The sequence below is a fragment of the Diabrotica virgifera genome, chromosome 8, assembly GCF_917563875.1.
Source record: "Diabrotica virgifera virgifera chromosome 8, PGI_DIABVI_V3a".
NCBI lineage: Eukaryota > Metazoa > Arthropoda > Insecta > Coleoptera > Chrysomelidae > Diabrotica > Diabrotica virgifera.
Window position 1 is genome coordinate 224,474,219 of NC_065450.1, and position 26,423 is coordinate 224,500,641.

General features: G+C 34.4%; 2 protein-coding genes across 5 annotated transcripts in view; both read left to right on the top strand.

Annotated features, from left to right (window-relative positions):
* LOC114336844 (protein FAM135A) overlaps positions 1-14,435 on the top strand; it is a 74,436-nt gene extending 60,001 nt beyond the window's left edge. For all 4 annotated transcript variants that reach the window (XM_050657524.1, XM_050657525.1, XM_028287232.2 and 1 more), the window contains exons 9-15: positions 1,407-2,441; positions 6,517-6,741; positions 8,040-8,264; positions 11,341-11,680; positions 12,994-13,205; positions 13,716-13,875; positions 14,124-14,435. In XM_050657524.1, the coding sequence (XP_050513481.1) occupies positions 1,407-2,441; positions 6,517-6,741; positions 8,040-8,264; positions 11,341-11,680; positions 12,994-13,205; positions 13,716-13,875; positions 14,124-14,397 (2,471 nt within the window). In that variant the 3' untranslated portion in view covers positions 14,398-14,435. The remainder of the gene's footprint in view (positions 1-1,406; positions 2,442-6,516; positions 6,742-8,039; positions 8,265-11,340; positions 11,681-12,993; positions 13,206-13,715; positions 13,876-14,123) is intronic.
* A 5,336-nt stretch (positions 14,436-19,771) lies between these two features.
* Positions 19,772-25,201, top strand: LOC114336738 (uncharacterized). The gene is made up of 5 exons (XM_028287109.2): positions 19,772-19,944; positions 22,707-22,903; positions 24,075-24,262; positions 24,464-24,719; positions 25,046-25,201. The coding sequence occupies exons 1-5, from the start codon at positions 19,920-19,922 to the stop codon at positions 25,166-25,168; spliced, it is 789 nt and encodes a 262-aa protein (XP_028142910.2). The 5' UTR covers positions 19,772-19,919; the 3' UTR covers positions 25,169-25,201.
* The last annotated feature ends 1,222 nt before the right edge of the window (positions 25,202-26,423 follow it).

The following is a 26,423-nucleotide window of genomic DNA, read 5'->3' on the forward strand; positions in this document are numbered from 1 at the left end:
TGACGAAACAGTCGTAAATACTGGAGTTAAGGGTGATGTAATACGGCTGTTAGAAGAACATCTTAAAAAACCGCTTCAATGGTTTGTATGTCTGCGACATTCAAATGATCTACCCCTTGGACATCAAAAGAAGTTTGCCAGTAACCAAATAAAAAAACGTGATGGTCTTTAAACTTTCTCCTATAAAAATTTTGATTCAAACGACTACTTTGAGTTAATTAACTAACAAGAATATCACCTTACAGAACCATCTATATTCTCTAGATTTTCGAGTGACAATCTGCGAGATTTTATTGAAAGAATCCTAACTTAGACCCTTTTAACATTGAGATTGAGAAATATCACTGCCACAAACAATGTGTAGAACGATGTGTCAAGCTTGTGACACAAGCTTCTCTAGCAGTTTGTGGAGCGTATTCGAGGGATGGATTTATAAAAATTCAAATTAATTCCAGAAAAACTATGCCTCACTTTAATGTTAAATCTGACATCTTCGAATAGAATGCTTTTACCATATTTTTTTGTAATATTTATATACCTAATTTCGTACTTTGCTTTATATTTATTTTAGTATTAAAAAACTTGGGTGACGTCAGGGAGACGGATAAGTTAGTCTATTTTGTTATAAAAATAATGTTTTAGTAGGTATACTTTTCTTAAGTAAACTTTTTAATTGCCTTGTGAATGTGAAACCAGAAAATATTTTCCAATTTAAACCAAATTTATTTATTCAAGTTCTATAAGGTATTACATTTCCCTTACAAAAAAAAATCGCATGTTTTTTCTAATTTTTAGTTGCTGTGGGGGGCAGAAAATATTTTTTTTTATTTCAACGCAATTTTACTAAAATACTAAATAGTGTGTTAGGCAACTTTTGTGAGCTATTACATTTTCGTTTCGAAATAAAAAATTTTTTCGCCTGTTAACATTTTTTCAAAAGTTTTAATTGTCTTGGGGTTGCGGAAGATATTTTTAAATTTCGAAAAAAATTTACCAAAATACTTAACAGTTGATTGGGCAACTTTTGTGAGGTATTACTTGTCCATCGCAAAGAAAAAATTTTTTTCGCCTTTTTCGATGCACCCTTGTTCAGGTAGCCCCACTGAAGACATCTAGAGACATACACAGCTGTCTGTGGATGATAAACCAGCTCTAAATCGAAAGGAAACATAAACTGTCTTTCCTAGACGAATAAAGCGAAATGTGACTGCATATTGTAGAGTCCTTTTCGTCTTATTTATTCGTCGGCTCTTGTCTTATAAATTGTAAAAGTCGGAGATTTAAGGATGTCACCAGGAAGTAGTTACCGAAAAGTTTTCGGATTTAAATTATTATTTATTTTTAATAAATTTTGCATCTGACCTTTTCATCTTTTCTGTACTTTTTTGGTTCTTTTTTGGTTTCAGAACCCTCAGTCTGGACGAAAGCTTCCAAAATAGACTTAGACGAAACGAATTGTTCGTGTTCCATCGGAAAACTCTGGACAAATAAATTAGGATCCATCAAGACGTTACTTAATTCCGATCTATATAATATAGAAGATTCTTTAAGTTTTACTATTCCAGCTCGACATAGCAAATCCCTAGATCATTTACAAATGTGTTCAACCAATAATTATCACTACACTTTAAGCAATCGAGGACAAAAGACGTGCCAGAAAAAAGAAAAACTGACTTTTTGTAAAACAGAACCAACACTCAAAAACGTAGCTAGTGAACATAACATGGGGAACAGGGTATATTTTTTAAACAAAGAAAACGAAAATCCTTGTAGCTGTTCTTTTGACAACTACAAAACTAAAAGTCCTAAGTTTCTAACTAAAGAATTATCTTCTGTTGATATTAATATTGAAGAATATAATGTAGAAAAAAAGTACAAGCAATTTGAAGTAAAGAATTTATCTAACGTTAAAGAGCAATATTATACTACCATAGTTAAGTCTTTAAGCGAAACTCCATCAGACGGCTTGCAGAACATCTTCAGGTCTAGTTCGGTGCAGTCGTTTTCCCCTAAGAGGAAAATCAGCAACGGGATCAACAAATTCAACTCCCTTCTCTTCAAAAGAAACCACAAATCGGGCAAAATGGTAAACGGAACTGAGAACGACCAAAACCAGCCAAAGAGATCCAAGAAAATCGTTCCCAATGGAGTTAATATTGAGAGCAGCAGCTCCACTGACACCTTACCCAAAGAGAAACCTAAAGTGAAAGTGAAGAGGCAAAACCATAGTGTAGGTGCGAGCAATGGCATTCGTAAAGTTAGAAGTGCTTCTTGTATATCTGAGGAGATTATTACGCATACTTTATCAGGATCCGAGTCACTGCCAAATATCACTTCGAAATTGGAAGAAAGGCTGTATCCGGAGATGAGGTATTATAGCAGTTCGTCCTCCAGTACAACTGAACAAAGTGGGTGGATAACTTCCCGAAGTAGCTCTGTAGGTAAGCCAATATTTTTGTTATTATTACTTTCTAAGTGGTCTTTGGCGAGCGGCATTCACTCCCAAAATGACCATGTACTGGCCACGGTGAGGTGAATGACCAATTTTAGACATACTGTATATTTTTGACGGTGCTGAAAACGAAAATGGGATTTATTTTGAATTTCATGTGGGGGAACATTGTCAAAATCGCAATTTTACCCTAAAAATAAAAAAAAAGAATGTGTGTGTACTTTGTACGCACGTAAGAAGATATTCTTCTATTATATAATAGGTAATTTAAACGAAGTAAATATACTTAAAAGGATATTTGTACTTATTTTATTTAAAAATCAAACTAACTTTCTTATCTACCACTTTCAAAAAAGAAGAATATCTTCAAAAATTATATAATAATATACTTACAATCATAAAATCTATAAAAAAAATAAAAAAATAATAACTTGCTTGGGGCTTGAACCCACTTCACGTCTACCGCGCCGTACGAAAGTTGACGCCATTTCAAACTGCACCAAACTCTCGTATACGTCATGTGGGAATATACACAAACTAAACGTTTACACCATAAATTTAAATGAATTTAATAAAATTATTAGTTTGATTTTTGTCGAAATAAAATACAACAAAATATAGAGTAAGAAAACGATATATGAGATGAAGATTTGTAGAAAGTTTGTTCGTAATCAGATTATGTAAATTAAAGCATTGCCTACTAATAGGTAACTACATTATTTTGTTTACATTTTCCAAATAGATAGGTATTGAAACTATTAGGTACAGTGGAACCCCGATAAGTCGGCCCCCGATAACCCGGAAGTCCGGCTAACCCGGACCGATTTTCATCAGACAAAAATTTAACAAATAAACAATTTAACAATTTTATCAAATAAAAATGTATGTAGGCCAAATAATATTTCAGAGATAATGTGTATTTGTGTAATTTGAACACATAAGTACAATAGTAAAAATGATTCATGCACACGGCGGCAGCCAGAGCGACCGTCTCAGCTTATCGGAAAGAACAGACACCTGTCTGTATTCCTTTTTCTTTATTTATGTCAAACTGTCTTAGCATTGTTTAAAAAAGACGTGACTATTTAAAAATTCTTGTATTGTGTGTAGTACAGCCTATTAATCACTTCCGTTCTGTAATGTAATCGTGCTTCAGATTGTGTTTGCTTTGTCTACGTAATGGTAACAAAACGTAAAAATGTTGCAGTGACAATGGAAAAGAAACTAGAAACATTAGGTAGGATTGATAAAGACGAATCTTTAAAATAAATTTATTACAGCATCATAATATGATATTATGCTACCATAGGTCTGGATCCCGCGTATGAAAAAAAAGTTGATTAATAGCAAGCTAAAAATTTATTAATAGCTTAAGGGTGTCTAGTCGGATAAACTTTGATATATGAGAACACTGGAACAGGGGCAGTTTTAATTGTGGAACAGATCAAAAATTTGGAACGGTCAGAACACGAAAATGGCACATTTGTTTTGTCCGACAGAACAGACATAAACTCTCCGAACAGAGATTAAACTCTCATGCAAAAATCAGACTGCTATTTATCACCTGTCATAATTCCTGTCATTTGACATATTCTACATGTTCCACTCATTAAAACGCCAATTTGGTGATAAATAGCAGTCTGATTTTTGCATGAGAGTTTAATCTCTGTTCGGAGAGTTTAAGTCTGTTCTGTCGGAAAAAATACATGTGCCGTTTTCGTGGTCTGACCGTTCCAAATTTTTAACCTGTTCCACAGTTAAAACTTCCCCTGTTCCAGTGTTCCCATATATTAATGTTTGTCCGACTAGACACCCTTAAGCTAATAACAAATTTTCAGCTTGCTATTTATCAATTTTTTTTTTGTACGCAGGATCCAGACCTACCATATTATGGTGTCGGTACATCTCTACAGTATGACTGAGTTTTTTACCAAGAAATGAACAAAACTCTACACTCTATACAACTATACGTAATTTAGATGTGTACTGTGCATATGTGTTTCATGTTTTTGTAATTGTAATGGAGGTTATTTATTAATTTTTACTATATTCCCCGGCTAACCCGGATTTTCGATAACCCGGATCGGCCGCGGTCCCGATTAATCCGAGTTATCGAGGTTCCACTGGATTTCCAACTGAAACATTTAGAATTGCGTACCTGCGGCTTTTTAAAACTATTTAAAAAGTCATTATAATTATAAATTTGATTTTATGTCTGTCCACACATCAATAAAAACTAATATTATACAATATTTTTGTTTACCGATAACCTCCATATTGAACAATTATTGACAGATCATTTCAAAATTTCAACACCCAATCAGAGCCCGTATAACAACTAATACCATACTGTCGGTGTGCGCATGTGCGCGGATCAATCAAATTTTACCCTCAATCGATTCGCCGCTAAAGAAGAATATCTTCAAAAAAATCACGAGTTTTTGCGTTTTACTCGCTACAACCCTGGTTCGTTTTAATATTTTTTTTAAACGTTTGTACACTATATGTTGCTCACTTGTTTGAAGACAATGGTATCTATCTTAAGCTTTTAGTATTATTCTGGTAAAAGTTATGAATTTTTTAAAGTACGAGGAGCAGCTTCGTGAATTGCAAAGATTAATCACAAAAGTTGAGTGGCAAAATTTGAAATTTTCTCTTATTAATCACGTTTATGTTAAAACATAGAGTACAAATAAGTTTTCTGGAAAGTTTTAGTTACAAATGTTTTATAGAAAAAAAATGGCACAACTTTTAATATAGACGTTATACATCCCCAAAATAACGCTTATTTTTCGAGATACTGACCATGGGCGGTAAATGGCTAATTTTGGTCTTATTTTATGTTTTCGATGGTGTTGACAATGAAAAAGGGGTTTATTTTGAATGTTATGTGAGGGAACATTGTCAATATCGCAATTTTAACCTAAAAATGAAAAAAAATAATGAAGTCACGAATTTTTACGTTTAACTCGCTACAGCTCTGTTCTGTTTTAATATTTTTTTATGAAATTTCTAGAGCATATATTTCTCACCTTTGTGAAGACTATGAAAGTAACTTAGTCTTTTCTTAGTCAATTTGTGTTCTTTGTAAGTCCCCTTTGTCTATGTTTTTTGTCTTTAGAATTTGGACTAATTTTTCATGTCTTTCTTTGTCAAATGCTTTCTCAAAATCAACGTAACAAACATGCACATCTACAATCATATTCATGCATCTTTGAGCTAACACATTAAAAGCAAATAACGCCTCTCTGGTTCCTAGTCCGTTTTTGAACCCAAATTGACTATCATATTATATTCCTTCTTGCAGTTTTTTTATTTATACGACCATGTATTAATTTCAAGACTAATTTGAGAATGTGACTTATTAATGATACTGTTCTGTATTCACTACAATATTTAGCGTTTGTATTCTTAGGGATAGCACAAAAGGTGGAGAGTAAACATTGTTTCGGTATGTGTCCTGTTTTGTACACTGTGTTAGATAAGTCTACTGTACCTATTGTCTAAGGTTCATCCTTTATTCATTTTAAGATTTCTACTGGGATTTGGTCTGGACCTACTGCTTTACCCTTTTTGCTGTTTTTTAATGCCATTTTAATTTCCTCTTAATATTTTTAAAACCATATCCTCTTCTACTTCTATTCCATCTGCTCTGTTCTACTGCATTTGAACAGTTTATTAATGCATTCTGCCCATCTCTTTAATTTGTCGTTAGTATTCAACACAAGTTTCTCTTTCAGTATTCCCGGTTTTCTTGTTCTATTGTTGTCAGTCAGTTCTTTAGTTTTCTTATGTGTGTTAAAACTATTATTTCTTTTCTGGTATTCTTCTATTTCTACGCATTGTTCTTTTAACCATTGTTCTTTCGCCTGCTTAAATCTGTATTTTATTTGTTTATCTACTTTTTTGTACATCTGACTATCTTTGTTTTTATGTTGACGTCTTTCTTACATTAAATCTAAAATTACCTCCATCATCCATTGCTTTTTTTGTATCTTGTTGGTGATTTTTTTTCTCTTTGTTTTTCTCTCATTTATTAATCTCCATCTGTTTATTATTTTTAGCGTCAAGTACTGATTTAGCGAACATCCCACAATGTTCATCTGTGAATTTCGAAGCGGTTCAAAAGAAGCTCTTCACTAACTTGGAAGGAAAGAAAAGTAAAGACAAAAAGGATAAAGAGGAAATCAAAACGCGTCTTAAATCAAACAAATTTTATATAGATAGTGATAGTTCGAATAACGATTTTAAGAATATTAAAAATGATTTAGATTCTATTTTTGTTAAAGGTGAGTAGGTTTTAGATTGCCCAAATACACTTCTCCAAGAAATTAACGTACCTACCACCTTAAAAATGGGTAATTTTCGATGTTTCGAATTTCCTAAACCTGTTGTTTGATTTAAGTAATTTTTTTGACATGTTATAGCCTCATTCTTTAACAATATCGCTGTAATAATATTGTTGCTAAACAGGTAAATTGTCATTGTATACCAGGTATGGGGGTACCAATCAAACTGTGATTTTTCTCAAAGTTCGCGTGACTCTGTGGAATATTTTAGCATATAATATAAAGTACTAAAATTTAAACCCAACTATAGCCTCATGTTTTCTTAACATTCTGTTTTTTATACACTCGCTTGTGTTGGATAATAAAAAAGTAAGGAACTTTAACAGCTAGCCTTGTTTTTCGTCAATGCAGGGTGTTTTTTAAATAAGGCAAACTTTAAGGGGTAATTCTGCATGAAAAAATAATGACAATTTGCTTTATAAACGTATGTCCGCAAAGGCTTCGTTTTCGAAGGGGTATTGAAATTGTTCTTACAAACTGATTTATTTATTGCTCTAAAAATTGAGATATGCAAATGTAATTTGTGGGTTTTAAGAGGTAGCTATTGCGCATTTTTTGATATATGTACAATTAGGAATTAAATATTGGCCATTGGAGCGCATACGGGTAATATGACCCTTTTTTGCGCCAATAGTGAACATAAAATTCTCAACTTTATGTCAAAAATGCACAATAACTACCTCTTAAAACTCACCAAAATTTCATTTGCATATCTCAACTGGTTTTAGAGCAATACATTCATCGTCAGTTTATGAGAAAAATTTCAACACCCCCTATCTCGGAAACGAAGCATTTGCGGACATGAATTTATCAAGCAAACTGTAATTATTTTTTCATGCAGAAATACTCCTTAAAGATTGCCATACTTATTTAAAAACACCCTGCATTAATGAAAAACAAGGCTAGTTGTTAAAGTACCCAACTTTTTTATTATCCAACATAAGCGATTGAATCAAAAAACAGAATGTTTAGAAAATCTGAGGCTATAGTTGGGTTTAAATTTAAGTATTTTATAAATGCTAGAATATTCCACAGGCTGTGGTGAACTTTTGAGAAAAAACACAGTTTGATTGCACACACAGGGTGGTGCGTTAATTTCTTGGAGTCGTGTATAACAATTTACTTTCGTATTTCTTATGTTGTACAGTAGATAGGACTATTGGCTGTCGATGGTCTAGCGATAAGCTAAAACAATCGCAAATTCGTAAAATATACTATATAAATATGGTTTGTTCTAGGCTGTGAATTCAATCAAAATAATATTTGCGAAGTGTTCGCACTTCCACCCCCAAAACAATTTAGGGACCTCGACTCGCCCGCCAGCTCCGTTACAAACGGTGTAAACGATGTAAGTGAAGAAGAAATAAATGCCGTGGATAACCCTCTGTATCACGTGGTCGATACCACTACAAATTTAGAAAGTCAATTTGAAGTATCCAAAACGCAGCAAACTGAGACTGAAGGTACGCCACTTTTTTATATCATATACTTATTTGGACATTAAAGGGTCAAAATAGCCCGGTCAAAACAGCCCCGTCAAAAAAGCCCCGTCAAAATAGCCCCAACACAAAATAGCCTCGACAAAATAGCCCGCAAACAAAATAGCCCCGACAAAATAGATCGCACACAAAATAGCCCCGGTCAAAACAGCCCCGGCTAAAATAGCCCCGGCTAAAACAGGCTCTTATAAAGAATTACATAATTATTTATACAAGGTGTCCAAAAACTTTTTTTTAATTTAAATTATTTGACAAAAAGGAAGAATGTATTTAATTTATTTAATTTAAAATGCATTTTACTGTTGCTCGAAAACGGAAAAAAATGTTTATATCATAAATTAACATTGATTTTCGCTTAACTTAAATGTTCCAACTTCCAAGAGGCAGGAAAGACAGGACTCGAGTTCTCTGAAAAGACAATTTTTATTTAATGTGGTTAAGATAAACATCTGAATAGAGGATAATTACCATTTCCGAAAAAATGTATTTTTAAGGAATTATTTCATGATGAATTCTGAAGGGAGCTTTTTTTTCGGGGCTATTTTGTCGGGGCTATTTTGTCGGGACTATTTTGTCGGGGCTATTTTGTCGGCGGGCTATTATTCCGCGGCTATTTTGTCTGCAGGCTATTTTGTCGGAGCTATTTTGTGTGCGGGATAATATGTCGGGGCTATTTTGTCGGGGCTTTTTTGACGGGGCTATTTTGACGGGGTACCATGTGCTGGTAGTCAGTTTCAGATTCTCGGAACGCTGGTTTTCCGAGCCGACAGTATAGAGTTTTCTAAGGGCACGTCAAGGTGCACGCTGGTTTTCGGAGTAAGCGCTGACTCCGTGTGCGAATAATACTTCGTATTTAAACGGACCTGTTCAAAGTGCACCTACACACTGACAACTGAATACAAAGGGTTATTCGCACTCGTTCTCTGAGCTGGCCCCTAAAACCAGCGTGCACCTTAAACGAACCCTAAATGTACGTATCGATTACGTTGGTGCTCCTTGCTCCGTGTAGCTGCTCCGTATAGTGGATACGTTGCTGTTCCTGCTCGGCGCTCACCCTCGGCGATCCAATCGGTGGCGATTTATATGTACCTAGAGGAGCGCATGCCGTATCCACACTGAGCACGGAGCACCAACGTAATCGATACGTGCCTTAAGAATGATCGCCACTTAGCTCTACAGACTGTCACTCAGTCTATGTTAAATTGTTAATATATGCAAACAACGAAATAACAGCTGTAAAATTCATACAACAATCCCGAGTTTGTAATAGTTATTTATGTACCAAGTCAGTAAAGTGACTCTTTATCGAACGAGTCTGATATTATGAGCCGAGCGAGCGTAGCGAGCAAGGCGAATAACAGACGAGTTCGATCAAGAGTCTTTACTGACGTGGTGCATACAAAATTTTATCGCCAATCATAAAAAACATTAACACTTAACACTTAACATTAACTTAATCACTTACTTAATTACATCCTTCTAATGAAAAAAGAGTGTGTGTACTTTGTACGCACAGAAGTTATACTTCTATTATCATGATTTCAACGAAATGAATATATTTTAAACAGTTTTATTGTATTTATATTTAAATAATATACTAATTTTAACACTTAGGGCCGGTTGTTCGAACGCTAATCAAGAAGTTGATTATAATCAATCATTTATTATAATCAATTTTCTTGATGGGAATCAAATCGCGACATGAAAAATACATGTAAAACACTAATCAGTTATTGATTGTAGGTAAAACAGTAATTAAAATATAGCCGCAGCTCTTAAATTATTAAAAATTGCTTATTATTATTATTGATTTGTAAGTAAAAACAAGAAATTAACATCAGAAAGAGTTTAATTATGTTTTATTTTAAATTAAAACCAAAATAATAAAATAAATCAGTCAACGTAACCTCAAAATGCGACATCTGTCAGAAGTACGCTTAATCAAATATAATTGTAATTAAATATTTGATAATAATAAGTTTTGATTAGCGTTCGAACGCTAATCAACCCTAAGGGCCGGTTGTTCGAACGCTAATCAACAATGATCACTATCAAATATTTAATTACTGTCACCAACTGTCACTGTCAACTTTGTTTGGGTAGTTGAAAACATAATTGATTATAATTATGAGATTAGTTAATCAATTAACATAACAATTATTAACATAATTGATTAACTAATTTCATAATTGTAATCCATAATTATGTTTTCAGCAACCCAAACAACGTTGACATTGACAGTTGGTGACAGTAATTAAATATTTGATAATGATCATTTTTGATTAGCTTTCGAACAACCGGCCCTTAGAGTAAAATACCAAAAATTAAAAATACCGTTAATAGTTACGTCATTGTTTATGAAGTGTAGCGTGTAGCCTGCCGCAGCGAAGTTGATTTGCCGTGATGAATAGTAGAAAATCTAAATAAATACACATATTTGCTAACAAATTATCAGTACCTACATATCTACATATGACCGTCCTATATAATAATCGAATTAACAAAAACACCATTTCATACTATATTCGCATTAATACAAAACTTAAAAGATTTAAGAATTCTTTTACTTTTACACAAAATAAAAATTTCGTATGACAGAAATGACAGAAGGCTCTTGCTTGTATAACGGCCGATTTCGATGTTTAATCGATAGTTGTTGGGTATCAATATTAAATACATAATTACTAAATCTGTAAAGTTTTGATTTATGTTTTATAAATATAATTGCAAAATACTACAGAATTTCATTTTCTGACATAAATTTAATTAATAATAACGTAAATTTTGTACAATATTTTTAATAATTAAAGTAAATAAATTTTAAGGTCACTCAAATAAATAATCGATTACTGCCATCGACCACTTACATTCAATCTCAGTTAATTTGATTAATCGCGGCAGGTAAAGTAAAATTCTTATTTCAGTACAATAAAGTGTTACTTTACTGCCGCAAATGGCGGCAAATGAGTACAATAATGAATGACTTTAGTGACGGTTGGCGATAAACCCTATTACCTAACTCTACTGACATTTCTTTCAGATTATAATTTTACCAAAGCCGACAAAGACTCTCTAAAAACTTTCCTGAAGGCGAAAAAGGAATTCAAAAGTCAATTAAACTTCCCGGGCTTACTCTACTCAGATATGAACATGTTCGCCTCGACCATTCCATACTTCCATATCAGCGACGAGTTTCGAATATTCTCGCCAGAGGGCATGCACCTGATCGTCTGCGTCCATGGCCTAGACGGAAATTCGGCCGATCTGCGATTGGTCAAGACCTACTTGGAGCTGGGGCTGCCAGGAGCCTACTTAGATTTTTTAATGTCTGAACGAAATCAGGGAGACACGTTTAGTGATTTTGATACAATGACTGACCGGTAAGATTTTGTTGTAATATTATCAAACATTTCGATTTGTTTTGATGCCGTTTCGGCAAGGTCGCACTTGCCATTATCAAGTTAGGTAGTAACGCTTCTTGCTGGTGCTTGAAGTGAATTTGCTCTTCCAGTCATGTCGAAGCAAATACTAAAATATTCGATCTTAGCGCGTTTCTCTCGAATAGTACTTGGCTGCGCTTCCTGTGATTGGTCCTGTATGTGTATAGGTAAGCGGAGTCCTACTCTTCGGTCTTGTTCCTCCTCCTAAGGGCCTTCTCTATTGAGGTTGGAGATCAATATGGCAAATTTATCTCTGTTCTGGGCTTGATGAATTAAGTCATTCCGTGTTGTGTGGGAACAGTCACTGATGTTTCGGAGCCAGGATTTTTTCTTTCTTCCTATACCCCTTTTACCTTCGATTTTGCCTTATAATATTACCTGGAGCTACTCAAATTCCCTATGGCGCATTACGTGTACTAGATATTACGTCTTTCTAATTTTGATTGTATTGACCAGATGAGGACGTGTGTTCATTATTTCCAGTTATTCTTCATTCGTAGTTCTGCTGATCCAGCTTATTCTTAGCATTCGCTACATCCGCATTTCGAATGAATTCAGTTTGTTGACGTCATACTGTTTTAATGTCCACGTTTCACAGCCATATAGTATAGAGACCACACATAAAACTTTAATGTTCTCAATCTTATTGTGACTGATAGCTTGGACGTACACAGCAATTTTATGCATGTTCATGAAACCAGACCGTGCTATTTTAATTCGTCTTCTAATGTCTTTTGAGTGGTCCAGCTAACTGTTTAGCTCTCTGCCCAGGTATATGAAGCTTTGTGAACTCTGAAGGGTGATACCATTTATTTGTATGTTGGGTGTAATTTGTTCATGGAGGTTCTTGTGGAATACCATAATTTTGGTTTTGAAAAAGTTAATGTCCAAGCCCAGCCGGTGACTTTCTTCTGATAACATGTTTATCAATATTTTTAGTTGGTCTTCTGCTTTCGCTAATACTACGGTGTCATCGGCATACTTCTATTTCATTGCAGGCCACAATATACTAGAGGTATGCTACATATCATAGGCTTTTTTTAGATCTACGAATATCATATGTGTTTTAAGTCTATAGTCCGTCCCACCTTGACTTTACAGTATAAGGAACATAGGCAATGTAGTTCTTATGAGAGTTTTAGAAAGATATAGGTCTAGCGTTGTTGCCAAATTCTTGAAAAATTCCTTAGCTAAAGTAAATTTACTAACTTAACTTTATAGCCACAAAATAAACTAAATTTTTTTTGTTTCAGTTTAATTAGTGAAATTCTACATTATTTAGACACTTGTAGTATACGACCAACTAGGATCAGTTTTGTAGGACATTCTTTAGGTAATATTATAATCAGGTCAGCCCTGACGCGGCCTCAAATGAAATTTCTTCTTCCAAGACTGCATACATTCTTATCACTCTCTGGACCACATTTAGGAACCTTATACAACAGTAGCGGATTAGTTAATATGGGTATGTATCATAAGTTATATAATAGTAAAGCGGTATTTTCCTAAAAGATTTATTGGTCTTAAAAAGCCCTGACTTGTATGGTCTGAGTCCTATGTAACTTTTAAAACTTAGGTTTCTAAAACTTAAATAACTTTCTTTCATAAAAAGAGAATTATACAGTCCTGGCTAAAAAAATCGGGACACCTTAAAAATGGGTCATTTTTGATGTCTCGAATCTCCTAAACCTTTTGTCCGATTTTAGTGATTTTTTTAATATGTTATAGCCTTATTCTCTAAGAATATGGATGTAGTAATATTGTTGCTTAACAGGTTAATGTCATTGTATACCGGGTGTAGGCAACAATAATACTGTGTTTTTTCCTGAAAGTTCGTAACACCCTGTGGAATATTCTAGCATTTAAAAAATATTGAAAGTAAAACTTAATTGTAGCCTTAGCCTTTAGATTTCTTTCTATCCGAAAGAATTCTTTCCCTTTATTTTATATAAGTACGAGTATATTACTTTTTCAGGAATGTGGTTTATGCAAAAGTGGAAAAAATCTGGATCGCTTCTGCAACTATGCCTAAAAGATTCTGTCGATCCAAGGCAGTCGTTTTTATATCGTTTGAGTCAACGAAGTACGTTGCACCACTTCAAAAATATTCTTCTTTGTGGTTCTGGCCAAGATAGGTAAGTATGTATAGGTAGTAAAATTTTTATAGTTTACACTGAATCCAAAAATGAAAATAGTTTTTTTCTATCACTTATTTTTTTTGTGACAGTCAAATACAAATAACACATTTTTGCCTATTTATAGCTATACGGATATATTAAACAGAGTCGGTGCCAGCCCATCTCCCTGTTTTGATAGTGCATATCTGATTTGTTTTGTTTAGAATAAAGATACTTTCAAACGTTATAATATTATTATTCCGCAGATACGTGCCACTTCACTCCGCCAGAATAGAGCTGTGCAAGGAATCACTGAAAGACACTTCGGATCAGGGAACAATTTTCAGAGAAATGGTACACAACATAATTTCTCCAATAATTGCTCAGAAGGAGGTGAAACTGATCAGGTACGACATTCACCACGCGCTGCCGAACACGGCCAATGCTCTGATTGGCCGAGCGGCGCACATAGCAGTTTTGGATTCTGAGCTTTTTATTGAAAAATTTATGGTTGTTGTGGGTATCAAATATTTCCGTTAAATTTATTATATTGTTTTTTAATAAAAGTTTATAATTAATCGTTGTGTTATTATTAGTAGTTATAGAAACCTGAACCAAATCAAATGCCTGCTGATATGAGCTACTTTTGGACGAGAAAAATATTACTTATTTAACCACCTTCTTTAACAAAATTAAAGTGTCCACCATCAAATATAAACGAAGTGTCACCACAACGTTTAGAAGCGCATCATTCACATTCTTTTCTTTTAGCAGTCGGTACATTTGAAGTTCTTTACTTACATTTGATGAGCCGATTTCTTCTATAAACGAATTGAAAAATTCTACCAATTGTACCAGTTGGACACCTAGGTTTTCATCTCCATCATTGCTATAAATGTCGGTAAGCTTCAGTTTCATTGGGAGTTAAATTTCCAATCCAAGAATGGGTTCATATGAAGAAAGCTTCTGGCTTAAAGAGGAAATGAAGTGATCTATACTAACGATAAAATGTTTGAGTCCTAAATTTCTCTGATGTTGTTATTTCAGTCTCTGAAATATTCCTTAAAACAATATAAATTCTTTAAATGAGGTAAGTGCCGCCACTCCTGAATTAAGGTCAATATTTGGATCTTGGGGAATACGACTTGTGCTGTTTGTCCTCTCTAAGATTGCATTCCAAAATATTGCAAATATTCCTTTTTCTAGTAAACATATTCGATTATGGTAACCATTTGCATAGCTACGAGTTTCAAATTGTTGCTCATCGTCTTCTGAAATGTTGGATAATGTTCCTTTAATCCGATTATAACCTTTAACGTTAAGACGCCGCTTTTGCGGCGTCACTCTAGATAACCATCTAGTAATATTTACTCTTTTAGGAACAATAATATTTCTGCCACGGTCGGCGTTGCTGTCGCTTAAAGACGCAACTTTTAAACATTCGATTAACAAGTTGTATCTGTATGTAGAGGAAGTGAAAAATACATATAGTTCATATAGTCCAAGAAATTAGTAGTAGTCCAAGAATGCTATTGTAGCAGGACAACACTCAGCATCAGCTTTTGCAACTAAATTTAGAAAGTAAGCAGCACACGGAATCCCAACACCAAAATATTATGTTATCTAATTTTAGCTTGAACACCATTGTATTTTCCACTCATAACTGACGCGTTGTCCTAGGACTGCCCCCTGCAGTTTTTCAAATCAATATTATCTTCTTGCGAGAATATCATTCGAGAATTAAATATATTTTCTGCTTTATGACCGTGATTTGGCAAGCATATGAGAAACCTTTCAACATGAGTGAAACCTTCCATGTAACGAAAATCACAGTTGATTGACTGACAAAAATTATTATATGTGAATAATGTGCTGATTTTTTAAGTTTGGGACTTTGTGGGGGCACCCCGGGCAGCTGCCCAGCCTTTTTCTCTTCTTCGTGTACCATGTCCTTTCAGAACGTTGGTTACCATCATAGCTATCTTAATTTTATTCACTGCCACCCTAAATAGCATGCTTGTATCAACACCATACAAATCTCGCAAGTTCTTCAACCATGAGGTTCTTCTTCGTCCTGGACTGCGTTTGCCTGCTATTTTTCCTTGCATGATATTTTGTAGCAACCTATATTTGGAACCTCTCATTACATGTCCGAAATACTCCAGCTTTCTCTGCTTGATGCTTTTAATGATCTCGGTAGTCTTGCTGAGACGTTCTAGTATTGTGGAGTTTCGAATCTTCTCCACCCAGGAAACTTTTCAAATTCTTCTATATTACCACATTTCGAAAGCCTCAAAACGATTTAGATCGATTTTATTCACAGTCCAGGACTCGACACCATAAAGTAAGACCGAGAACACGTAGCAGCGAAGTAGGCGGATCCTCAATGCCAATTTAAGGTCTCTGTTACATAACACCTTGGACATCCTTCTAAAAGCCGCTCTAGCCTGCTCTATCCTAGATCTAATTTCGCCGTGACTTTCTGCGTTACAATTTAATTGCTGTCCAAGGTAAACGATTTTATCAACTTAAGTTTGGTATTATTTACATATATAGACGGTTTTATATGCTGTTGTTTATTTATTACGAGTATTTTGGTTTTCCGTATGTTCAGATCCAGACCTGCCTCCCTACAACTCTCAACGACACTATCAAGTAGTGTCTGCAGATCTTCTTGACTAGAAGCTAGGAGTACTGTATCGTCCGCATATCGCAAATTATTGATGACTTCACCGTTCACAAGTATTCCTTCTTGTTTTTCAGAAAGTGCTTTTCTGAAAATTCTTTCGGAGTAAACGTTGAAAAGCAGGGGTGACAAGAGGCATCCCTGCCGTACTTCTCTTTTAATATTAAGAGCCTGTGATTTCACACCATCTACTAAAACTGATGTTGTTTGATTCCAATATAAATTTGCAATTATTCGAACATCTCGGCCGTCCAAGCCAATGTCTTTTAGAGCTTCGATCAATATAGATTGCTTAACACAATCAAATACCTTTTGGAAGTCAATGAAACAACAGTATATGTCTACAGATATATCTCGACATCTTTGAGCAAGTACGTTCATTCCAAACAGTGCCTCCCTCGTTCCAAACCCGTTACGGAAACCAAACTGTGTGTCATCCAGGTATTCCTCGCATTTATTGTAGATACGACCATGTATTACCTTCAGAAAAATTTTCAATAAGTGGTTTAACAAACTGATGGTTCTATAATCAGCACAGGTTTTTAGAATGAATTAGACCAACCATTAGGTAGTTGTCCGCTGGTATAAATGGTATTGAAAAACGAAGTTATAGCCTCTAAAACATTGCTATCATTTATAAGCTTGTATATTTCAGTTGGAATTTCATCAAGACCAGTCGCTCTGCCATCTTTTGATGATTGTATGGCTTTTATAACCTCAGAGCGTGTTATTAGGGGTCCGTCGCAGTTAGTAATATCGGGAGGTGAACTACTCCTATCGTCTTCGAATAGGTTCGTGACGTAATTTTCCCATTCTTTAAGTTTGTCCTCTACTTCAAATATTATTTTACCATGTTTATCCTGTAGCAATGCAGTTTGTTTCTTATTGAAGAAACCTGCCCTCCCTTAAATCTTATATTACAATCAAGTAGCCTCTATTCAAATTGAAGATGTCGTACTGAAGAACTACCCATCAAACGTGGAGTACGACAGGGTTGTATTTTGTCACTTAGTCTTTAAGAAATATTTAGGGACATTTGGAGGACAGACGGAGAAGGAATCAACAATATGCGATACGCTGACGATACAGCCATTCTTGCAGATAATTTACAACATCTCCAGACATTCGTAAATCTAGTCAGTGAAGCAAGTCAAAGTGGATGGCAGTTGGAAAGATTAATGTAGGTAGATCAAGGTGGGCTTTCTCTTCATGGAGAAGAGATAGAACGGGTAAACCGTTTTAAACACCTTAGCTAAATGTAAATTGTTACTGTGATGCAGAGATAATAACAAGGATCGAAATATCACGGAAGGCTTTTATGATCTGGAAACCAGTTTTATGTAACAGAAACTTGTCGATGCAAATTTGCAAGAAAGTCTGCTCATAAATATCATAAACAAGAGAAAAACAGAATACTTTGGCCAGATAATTAGAGGCAGATAATTAATAATAAATACCATAAATTTATGAAACCAGTGTGAGGAATTCAAATTTTAAGAGTGGTAACAATTCGTTCAGTTAGTTTTGAGCATATAACAGGGAAAGCTAACAGTTTTGAGGGGCGACACCCTTCTTTTGGAGGCTATAAGAGCACAAGAGGAGGTATTAAACTCATAAATGACACGAAGGAACATACATGTAGCATATGCATGGATACTAGCATCTGAGAGGGCATATATTTCAATTTTTCGAGTACTCTTATTTTTAAATAGGCCTCTATTAATTTTTAGAGACTGCAAGCATGACAGACCGTAAATTAAATTGAGCCATTCTTTCAAAATGTTTGAGTAAAGATAGTCATCCCAACCAATTTTTGAAACTCAAACTTTTCTCATTAATAATTTTGCAACAACTACCACTGGAGCAATGAGAACTTCAGGGTCAAAAATTGAGCAATTAGTAAGAGTACTTCTCCTTTGGTATATGTGGCTTTGATTAGAGATTCGGATGAGTGTTGAGGTAGAGAAATTGAGAATTCACCTCAGTTGGCGTTCCAGTAGATCCCTAATACCTTACTCTTACCATTTTCAGGGGCTATGACATAGTCTGAGTCAAAAGAACGGGAAGAGATATTTTCTAAGAAACTTTAAGAATTAGAACACCATTTGTGGGCTGATATAACTACCTTGTTGAATAATTCAATAAAAATACAAGGAAAAGTGAAGAGAAAGAGGTGGATTGGTCGAAAGAAACTTATATGGCTGCGTAATATTAGACCTGCGGTGCTAAGGCAAAACCCGATATGTCAAAAAACGTGATTTTGCAACAGATCAGTTTAAAAGTTCGCAGTGTTGTTGTAATAGTGGACATATCGGAAACTAATTTTATCATCTACTGCTTACATTGAAGCGTTTAGCCATGTAGGGTTTTGTCATCATAATCTTCATCGCTCAATGTACATATTGACATTAAAAAAGAAAAATCGATAATTTTTGACATATCGGGTTTTGCCTTAATACCATAGAGACAATGGTGTGATTCCACAGTAGAATTATTTCGCGCTACATATAGAGAATGGTTTTAGAAATTGTAAACATAATGACGGGCAACGTCTGAAAATGGATACAGTACCTAAAGCAGAATCATTATAAGTATTCACTCAAAACCGAAAAAATAGGTAATCTAAAAGAACAAATACTTACCATGTCGGGATAGTATTAGGGACTTAAAGCAAGATTACCTTTTAGTACTAGAATAACTCATACGTCAAAGACAAAAAAAGTCATGGAGTAAAATAATCGTTGCCCTACCCAAAACAAACGCGTATGACCGGTACTAGAAATTCGAAATTGATGGAATCGATTTATATATATAAAATATGCGTACCAGTTTTCGTTTTCCTAAATAAAAGCGTTCTGGAGGTATTAAAAAAACTAATTACAAGAGGTCATCTCATATTTAAAGAGCTCTCTCCCCCTTAGGAAGCACTTTCGGACTAGATGAATTGGGTTAAGTTATCTTCAAATTATCTGAGGAATGTCCGGTCTTCGTTTGTCGGGAGAGTTTCTGGACACCCTGTATAAGCTCTTTTAATTTATGTAATAATATATACTGTAATGGGGTTTTTCCATCAAAATAAATAAATAAAATACTCCAACGAATACGGAAAATAACATATCGCTCGCCTAGGCTAGACCTAACCTGGTTTTATCACTAAGAAAAATTCAATGTGTTTGACATAGATAATAGATATTAGAAAACAGCGAATCGGAATGATGGTACCTTGCTCCGATATTAATTTATATCGTGTATTTTTCAAATTCCAACATCATCGGGATGATTTATATTCACGACAAAATCAAAAATATTAATATCTAGTCACGAATATCATTTTTATGCACGCAAATGAAGACCGTCAGATAACTTTTGTTCTGCTATGCCAACTGATGAATCTTTGATAGGTAAGTAACCTTATTAACAGATTTTTCAAAATAGAAGTAGATAATGTTTTGAAATAGATATATAAAAATCAATAGTTTGCTAATATTATTATACGGTGAGCACGAAAAGGTTGGAATAAATTAATTTTTTCATGAATGTTGGAGATGTTGGAGATAAATCCCGAAACAGGTCGATTTTTATTTTTAAATTACGATTTCTTAGCATATTTATACTAGTGATATTTATACTAGTGACGTCATCTGAGACTAAAGAAGATGAGGGAATTTTACAATTTCTAATTCACGTCCCATCTGCTCAGGGCGGTAAACAACGAGAATGGTTCCCTTCGTACTCCAATCAGAGTAAACGTGTAAATCAAAAATGAATAACCATTTTCAATTTCGTTGCAACACGAAACTACAGCCGCATTATATTCTAGTTCAATCAGAGAGTGCAGCAAGCACCTCTACCGGTTTAGAAACTTATTAGTCTCTCATCAGGAGGCACATATGCTGCTCTCCCCGATCCAACCAAAACAAACCCCGGCGTGCAGTCACGGATTGCAACGAACGAAATGGCAGGGATGCCCTAGCGGCAACTCCTAGCAAAAGACTAAGTTTTCAATCTACTAGCACATAAAACAACACCAAAAAAATATTACTCTACATCCTATCAGACTGAAAACAATGGAAACCTTCTCTGGTTACACCTCCTCCGCTATTAGATTGAAAACTTAGTCTTTTGCGGCAGTCTAGCAGTTGCCGCTAGGGCATCCCTGCCATTTCGTTCGTTGTAATCCGTGACTGCACGCCGGGGTTTGTCCTGGTTGGGTCAGAGAGAGCAGCATAATATGTGCCTCCTGATGAGAGACTAATAAGTTTCGAAGCCGGTAGAGGTGCTTGCTGCACTCTCTGATTGAACTAGAATGATGCGGCTGTAGTTTCGTGTTGCAACGAAATTGAAAATGGTTATTAATTTTTTAATTATGTTGTTTGTTTATATAACTAATAGAAAATTTAATAAACTTGCAAATGAGCTATCACACGACCCCTATTCTCATTTAAAAAAATCATTTATTGCGTCATCACGGCCAGATGGATGACGTCTATAGTATGATATATATGCCAAAAAATCATAATTTAAAAATAAAAATCGACCTGTTTCGATATTTATTTCCAAAATTGCCCATTCATGAAAAAAGAATTTATTCCAACCTTTACGTACTCACTGTCCCAGTAATTTGGTCCCGTTTTGTAGTGGAATTTACAACGTCACGACGGATTTGCTTGAAAATTTGCATGTAGGTTCTACTTACCCTATACTTTTTAGGGGTGAAAGTCACCTCTTCTCGGCGTGAAAAAATATACGCTTAAAATAAGTCCGGAAATGAATAAAAAAATGACTAATTCTAAGCAACTTTTGTTCTATAAATTTTTTTTTATCTGTCAATAGTTTTCGAGTTATTTGCGAGCAAAAATGTTTATTTTCAACAAAAAAAAACATGTTTTCCACCTACCTCTACCGAAAGTATACTTTTCCGGACGTGATTGTAGGGAGCAAAGTTGTACTTTTCCTCCCTAGGGAGGAAAATATTTTTCCTCCCTAGGGAGGAAAAGTAAAAGTGACGTCATGGTATTTCATTCATGAAATATAACTTATTGACGCCCTGTATAATATCTATTTTCTATTACGAAGTATCTATACATTTTAACGTTTATTTATAAAACATCTTGTATTTTGCAGAATGGTAAAAAACAGTAAATTGCTATTTTGATTTAACAATGTTTACATTAATAATTTGACTTATATTTGACAGTTGACAGTTATATTGTACCTACTTGTTGTTTTAGTTCTAATAAATTTTGTTGGTTAGTTACATAAATAAATTAAGTAAAAATGAAAAAATGACTTGTTATTTGAGGAAGGTGGAAAACCCATACGTATAACATGGGAGTAAAGTGCCTTTTCCTCCCTTGAATGATTACTGCAATCCGCTACGCGTCGGGCAGTAAACTTCATTCTCGGGAGGAAAAGTTACACTTTCCTCCCTTGTTATACAAATAGCTATTTCAGGCGGTTTATCGTAAATAACGCAAAAAGTAAATATTTTGTCGAAAAATATTCTTAGAAAAATATAGCCTAAAAAACGAAAAAATGGTGTATTTTTTAAGTCTATAGACTCAGTAAAAGCAGTTGAAGCTCATGAAAAATACGTTCTTATTCGTCAAATTCCAAATTGAATATTTCAACGTGAAATAACCAAAAATCAAGCACCTTTCGGGAAAAACTCATTAAAACTTTTTTAAAATGTTAAAAACAACTTTATTTTTATTTTTTTAAGTTTCTGGCATCAGAACTACCAATACTATCAGAACTTGTCAGCTTTGAGGTGTGGTGTTATCGAAGAATGTGGAAAATATCATGGACACAACACGTAACAAAGACGGAAACATAAAGAAAGATGAAAAAAGAAGAAGAAATATTCAAAACTATGAAAGAAAGAAAAATGAGCTACTTTGGTTACATACTAAGAACTAAAATTCCAAACAACTTTTCATAATAACAATTTTCAATATTTTGAAAATGGAGGTATTTTAATCTTGAGCGAAATTCATATTTTTTGACCTCGCAAAATATTTGATATAATTTAATGAAATTAAATTTATTGACGTTTCGACTTCCACTTCGGAAATCGTCATCGAAATACAAAATATTTTGTATATATCGACTAGAGTTTTTTGTAACTAGAAATTTTGTAGATTTGTTTATTTTTTATTTTCAGATTTCGAGTATATTGTAGAGGTTAAAAAGGAAGCTAGAATATGCTTTGGTACCACGATCCCGAGACGTACCAGTCCCATAGGCAAAGGACTGTCCTCTTATCAGAAAACTCAAGTTAAGGAACTCTTTCCAAAAATTGGACCAGCATATTACAAAACTGAGCTTATAACCTCAGCACTATACCCAATAAATAGTAAGGTAGGATTATGGGAAAAACACCTCATATTGTAGAATCCTAAATACTAATTTTTACACATAATTTTATATCTTCTTATTGTTCTTCTTCTTCTTTTACTTCTTGGAGATCTTTCGATCTGCTTAATTCTGAAGCTACCTCTGGTTAATTTCCTGAGAGGTAGATTGCCAACTATCCCTCCATCTTTTAGGTGGTCTTCCGGGTGGACTTAACCCGGGCGGGTTGTTTTCTAGGGCGATTTTTGGGAGTCTATTCTCATCCATAATGTTTGTATTTCTCACCCTGTCTCTTCTTGTTTTCCTTACTATTGTTCTTAGGCTTTTCATTTCGGCAACTCTTAGCATATGTTTCGTTTTGTTGATGTCTTCGCGCACTTCTATACCATATGTCATGACCAGTCGTATGCAAGTCTTGTAGATTCTAATTTTACTATCTGGGCGCATATTATACTGATTTGACCAGACCATCTCCCGCAGACATCCTGACAATGCAGATGCTTTGTTGATCTGACTCCTCAGGTCCTTTACTAGGTCGTGGGTGCTTGATATATCTATGCCCAGATATCTGAACTGCATCACCTGTTCTATGGGGTTGTTCTTAACCACTAATTTCATCTGAGAGGATCTTTTGCTATTGTCATACATTTAGTTTTGTTGGCAGAAATGTTCATATTTAGTTGGCCGCTTATTTGAAAGAACTGTCTCTGAAGATCATCTTCTGATTCGGCAATAATTGCTGTATCATCTGCGTAACACACCATACCAATTCTTTTGTTGCCCATTATATATCCGAGATTAAGAGATGTTACTTTGTTTATAATTTTTCCCATGAGTAGGTTAAACAAGAAGCTGCTTAAACTGTCGCCTTGTCTAATTCCTCCCGGTGCGGTGTTGGAATATTTTCAGCGAATTGGTCTTCTGCTCTAACTTTGGTTACGTTGTTGTTATTTAGGTTATGGACTATCTTTGTTATGCTGGACGGTGTTTTATTTTCTATTAATATATTTAGAATGTCTCCCAGTCGAACCCTTTCAAACGCCTTCGTCAGATCAATGAAGCAAATATACGCTGGCATGCCGAACTCTGTAGCTTTTTAGGATAATAGCTAATTTTATATGATATTACAATTACCTTTTGTTGCTTCCCCGTTCAACGTTCCTCTAATCTGTTTCAGATAAGAAGCAAAGTGGGAACGTACCCTTTATGTAGTAAAGTTTGCAGGTTTAAAGAAACCATTGGATGTCAAATACCTTCTCCAGGACGATATAGTACATGTAAATTTTTAACAAAGTTCGACAAAAATGGTACCTCGTCTTTTAAATCGCGGAAATTTAAAAAGGATAAAGATAACTCAAATCCTGGGTAAGTTCAGAGTTCACCCTTTTTTGTTTGGGGGGACCCAATAAATTGCTATCTACAGTCACTTCACTCAATGTTTTCTATCGTCCTCCTATTTTATCGTATCTCCCTCCAATTTTTCTGACTCTCTCCAATTTTTTTCTAACCCCTCCAATTTTTCTGATTTTCTCTAATTTTTAATGACTACATTTATTAATTTTTTAGTCCAGGAACTTACAACCTTAGCCAAAAAATAAACACCAGAACCAAAGTTATGAATAATTTCGGAGTCCCTGAAGTCCTCAATTCTGTTGAGATGTTCTGTATAAATAAGCCTGTCGACAAGTGCCAAAAATGTGAAAAACTCTGCGAAGGTGATTACTGGCAAAAGGACCATATTATTTTTATTTGCCAGACTTGTTGGAGCGAAGAGAAAGCTTCACGTGAAATGTTTCCGGAGAAGATGTTAAAAGAATTTAAGGTAATTGTATATGTATTTTTAAAAACTATTTCTGGATCATGAAGAAGGTTTTGTTGCTGCCAGCCAGTATTGGTGTTCATTCGAGAAATGTTCGTTTAAGGGCGTAGGCTCAAAATTTGAAGCCAATTTGTTTCATGCATTTATTTTTTTCGAATCCTGGCATTATAAGAGACAAATATTTGAATTAAAAAATTGTTTATCTTTGAAGATGCGTAGCAACAAAAATGAGCAGCACTGAACCGCGTGTCATAGGTGCGCCATCACTGGAATAAATCATAGTTTCAAAACTTTATGTGTTTATGTTTATCATGTGTTTTTGTTTTTAGAAAATCCGGAATTGTTCATTTATGCACGACCACCAAAAAACCGAAGCTGCTGTAAAAACACTGCCAACTAAGAAGATTAAGAAGAAAGTGCAAATAGAGAACTATTTGAGTCTATATTTATAAAATTCAATATAAGAATAAATATGTTCAATATGATTTGTCTTCATTCACCCGGTTTTATATTTATATTATTAATTTTAGGAGTTCATATCTGTCACCACGTATTATATGTCCCAAGTATTGCAGTTTTATTATTTTGATGGAATCTAGTATCTCCCTGCTGTTCTTTATTCTTCTTAGTACTTCTTCGTTGGTTATTCTGTCTGTCCAAGAGATTCTCAGCATTCTTCGATATGTCCACATGAGAATCCTTCCATCTATTGAGACATTGTTTATTAAGAGTCCATGACTAGCATTCTTCGATATGTCCACATGAGAATGCTTCCAATATATTGAGACACTGTTTATTAAGAGTCCATGTCTCCACACCACACAAAAGAACAGAAAATACATAACACTTTAGTACTCGTTTTCTAAGGTTTAGGCTGAGGTCTCTACTACATAATATCTGTTTCATATTAGTGAATGCACTTCTACTCTTTTCCATTATAATTCTGATTTCTTTGGTATAATCGTTTGTTTCACTAATGTTTGTCCCTAAATAGTTATAATTCTGAACTCGTTCTATCGTCTTATTATTTACATGTGGATTGATGTTTCTTTCTTTGTTATAACCATGAATTTTGTTTTCTTTATGTTTAGTGACAGACCAAATTCTTCACTCGTTGCAACAACCTTATCTAAAATTCTTTGTAGATATGTAATATTTTCTGCTATTAGTATTGTGTCATCAGCGTATCTAATTTCACATATGGGTAGGCCATTTATTTTTATGCCTGCTACTTCATCTTGGCGACAAGACACAGCCCTGTCCAACACCTCTTTTGATTTTTATTTTATTAGTGGTTAACTTATTTATTCTTATGACAGCTTCTTGTTCATAATACAGATTATTTATTATTCTTATATCCCGTGTGTCGATGTTTTTTGTTCTCATTATTTTTATTAACTGATTATGTTTCACCGTATCGAATGCCTTGTTATAATCTAGGAAGCAGATATATATCGTCGCCTTAATACTATAACTTGATAACTCGAAATTAGCAGTTCTGAGATAAACGGGTTTAAAGATTTTAAAGATATTTGTGTCTCTACTATGATGTTGGTAAATACGGAATTCACTCTGCAGCTCTAAAATACTGTTCCTTAACTTTTTGACTACTGATCTCTTTAGAAATACGATGCAAATTTATTTTCCGATATGGAAAATAACATGAAAAAGTAAAGTTATCAACTTTTAGCACTACCATAATGTTAA

What these genes read in the sequence shown, in the direction of transcription:
- LOC114336738 (XM_028287109.2), top strand. Translation starts at nt 19,920, where the DNA reads ATGCCAACTGATGAATCTTTGATAG. An exon ending in TATACCCAATAAATAGTAAG is followed by an intron (nt 22,904 to 24,074) that starts GTAGGATTATGG and finishes AATCTGTTTCAG; the next exon opens with ATAAGAAGCAAAGTGGGAAC. An exon ending in AGATGTTAAAAGAATTTAAG is followed by an intron (nt 24,720 to 25,045) that starts GTAATTGTATAT and finishes TTTTGTTTTTAG; the next exon opens with AAAATCCGGAATTGTTCATT.